Source organism: Capsicum annuum, unplaced genomic scaffold (assembly GCF_002878395.1).
Source record: "Capsicum annuum cultivar UCD-10X-F1 unplaced genomic scaffold, UCD10Xv1.1 ctg4455, whole genome shotgun sequence".
Taxonomy (NCBI): Eukaryota; Viridiplantae; Streptophyta; class Magnoliopsida; order Solanales; family Solanaceae; genus Capsicum; species Capsicum annuum.
In genome coordinates, this window is record NW_025852087.1 from 28,819 (window position 1) to 31,675 (window position 2,857).

General features: G+C 34.0%; 1 protein-coding gene across 1 annotated transcript; it reads left to right on the forward strand.

Moving 5' to 3' along the window:
- The first annotated feature begins 1,204 nt into the window (after nucleotides 1–1,204).
- On the forward strand, nucleotides 1,205–1,741 carry LOC124892175 (NAC domain-containing protein 20-like). Its single transcript, XM_047403569.1, has one exon. It carries the CDS (start codon nucleotides 1,205–1,207, stop codon nucleotides 1,739–1,741), a length of 537 nt encoding a protein of 178 aa, XP_047259525.1.
- The last annotated feature ends 1,116 nt before the right edge of the window (nucleotides 1,742–2,857 follow it).

Sequence of the window (2,857 nt, forward strand, 5' to 3'; positions counted from 1 at the left end):
CCTGCACTTCATATAATTTTACGGAGGTTAAAATAACCTCCGCAATTTAACACGTTTTTTGTAGTGTTATGTACTTCCACAGTGGAGGGTAATGAAATTTCGACAAGTCATGTGATGGTGAAACAAAACCAATAAAAACTGACGCATATTTCACACCGTATTCATCCAAGATGACGGTACTGGAAAACGTCTTCAAAAGAATGAACATTCAAATTCCATATCTCAATTTTACGAGAATGATGGAATACATAAAAGATGGTCATCCATTATTATTGAGTAAACCGAATTTGACGGACAAGGAGAGAAGATAACAATGGATATATCAAAATTGTAGTCATCAGTGTCTTCCTAAAAACAAACACTATGCTCCATGGACACTTCAATTTTTATATTTTTTTAAGAATTGTGATAAAAGTATATTTCAAAAAATACTTAATAGTTTGTTAAATGTTTAAGAAAATATGTTGATTTTGATTCTAAATAAAATCAATGAAACTATTATAATTTTTATAAAATGTTTTTGAAATATACTCTTCAAATTTAAAAACTAAATGTATGTTTAGAGTCATTCATTATTGTTCCATTAATTAAAATCGTGTAGTGACTGTGAAAAATTTCTTGGTAGGGATTACCTACCTTGGAGAGGCTCTAATCGATGAAAATTAGGATTAGTCATGCTCCAATGTGGTTTGGAACATCGTGTGAAAAACTCAAAAAGATTATACTGTGTAGGCTAACAAGAATATTCAGGATTTTCAAAAACTCATGAATATTCAACTTAATAATATTCATGTGAGACACACGTGCAATTCGCGTCTCCTAAACTAGTATAAATGCAAACGAATGTAAGTGCAATAAGTGTCACACATGCATATCTCACTCATGCATGTGGGACACGTGTTGTCCATGCAAGTATATTAATGCATGAAGGACAACTGTTGGACATGCACATATAATTCATGTAAAAATAAAAAATTAAAAAAAAGGAGGAGAAGAAGAAGTGGGCCATTTGATGTAATAATTTAAAAATTGGGCCAATATTTGTAATAATTTTAACATATGGGTGTACAACGTAATTATCCTCTTTATAATTTCTATAAAAACCTTTGCCCATTTTGTCTTAAAACATCATAAACCTAATTTGCCTCAAGCTCACCATTATCTTTGAGAAACCCTAAATTCCCTCAACGCTAGAAATCGAGGCATGGAGCAGAGGGTTGTGAGTTCAGGTTTCCGTTTTCATCCTACTGATACGGAAGGACTTACATTTTTGCAAAAATTCATGGCAAAACAAGAAATAAATTATTCTGGATTCATAACCATAAACATAGATGTCTATGATTCAGAAGAAGAGCCGTGGAAGATTTATAGTCGTGGAGTACCTTGCGGTGCTGATGATGACAGTCTTTATCGCTACTTCATCACAAAGAAAAGTAGCAACCTTGGCAATTGGAAACTACAAGATGAGGGAAAACCAGTTCACCGCGATTCATCATCGTCGACAGTTGTTATTGGATGCAAGAAGAAGATGCGTTACATGGGTAATAATAACGAGGAGCATAGAGAAGACGATGGACCCTACTGGCTGATGAAGGAGTACAAGCTCTCTAATGTTATGCTCCATCAGTTTGATGATGACTATAGAGACTATGTTTTGTATGCTATCAAGAAGAAGTTTATTGAGACTTGTTCTTCGGAGATGGATAATGTTTCTGAGGAATTTGGAGCAATCCAAATATGAAGTTTGAAGAATCACATGAAGCTGTTAAGGTTGAACCATTACGAATAGCTGCTAAGGATGTTTTATATTTTCAAGGATTAGTGATGTTTTCTCGTCTGTGCAATTAAGGCATGGACGAATCTTTAGATTCTGATTTAGTTAATAGTCGTCTTGTATCCTATCTTTAATTTTAATTACTACCTGTTGCTTTATTTGCTCTATCTATATAGTCATTGTGATGCCATTATTTTCCTTTCAAGCATGCAGTTATTGTGTTGCGCAGTAAAGCTATAAATGCAGTTATTGTGTTCGCAAGTGTCATATCTCTTATTTTTGTTTTTCGCTTTCCCCCTATTTTACTAACCCCAAGTATTGTAATACTATTTACTTGTTATAAGTGTCTGATTAGTTAGCTTTAGATTGTATCAGATTGAAAAAGAACTTCAGAATGTAGCTGATTGATAGAGTTTTATTTGGAATTAGAAATGAAATATTATGTGATAGCCATGCTTTACTAACTGAAGTATTCTTGAAGAAAGAGAAGAATAGATCGAGTGTGTCGTTATTTCCATGTTAGTAGTGAGACAACTTTTGGAGGTCGGCATTGAAATTACGCTGCACTTATTGGTCATTTCTTCGCTTTAGACGGATTATTGGTTTCATATTCCAATCAGTTAATCGAGAAGAAGCATTCTGGATTCCGAGCTTGGGCAAGAGATAAAATGCCACGACACTTCCAAACAGCAACTCATGTTGATAAAGGTACTATCCTCGTGACATTTTAGCACGTCGCTCTTTAGTCCTGTTGAATAGGGTAAGGATCGGAGGTGTCTCGGAGAACTAAAGGGAAAGTGGTAGAAATGTCAATAATGTATAAAAAGTTTAGCAACAGTTGCAACTATAATATACTGTTTATTTTGATGAATAACATCTTATGTTTGATCTAACGTAACAACAACAATAATAACATATCGAGTGTAATAGCACAACTGAGGTTTGGAAAGGATAAACCCTATCCTAACATTGGAAAGTCAAAAGGTAGTTTCCGATTGACCCTTAGTTCAATATTTGATATTAAAGTGGTGAATTAGAACAATGATGCCCAATATGAAAGAGAACACATTACAGGCATCTAGC

Coding starts and splice junctions, on each gene's coding strand:
- LOC124892175 (XM_047403569.1), top strand. CDS start 1,205: ATGGAGCAGAGGGTTGTGAGTTCAGGTTTCCGTTTTCATCCTACTGAT.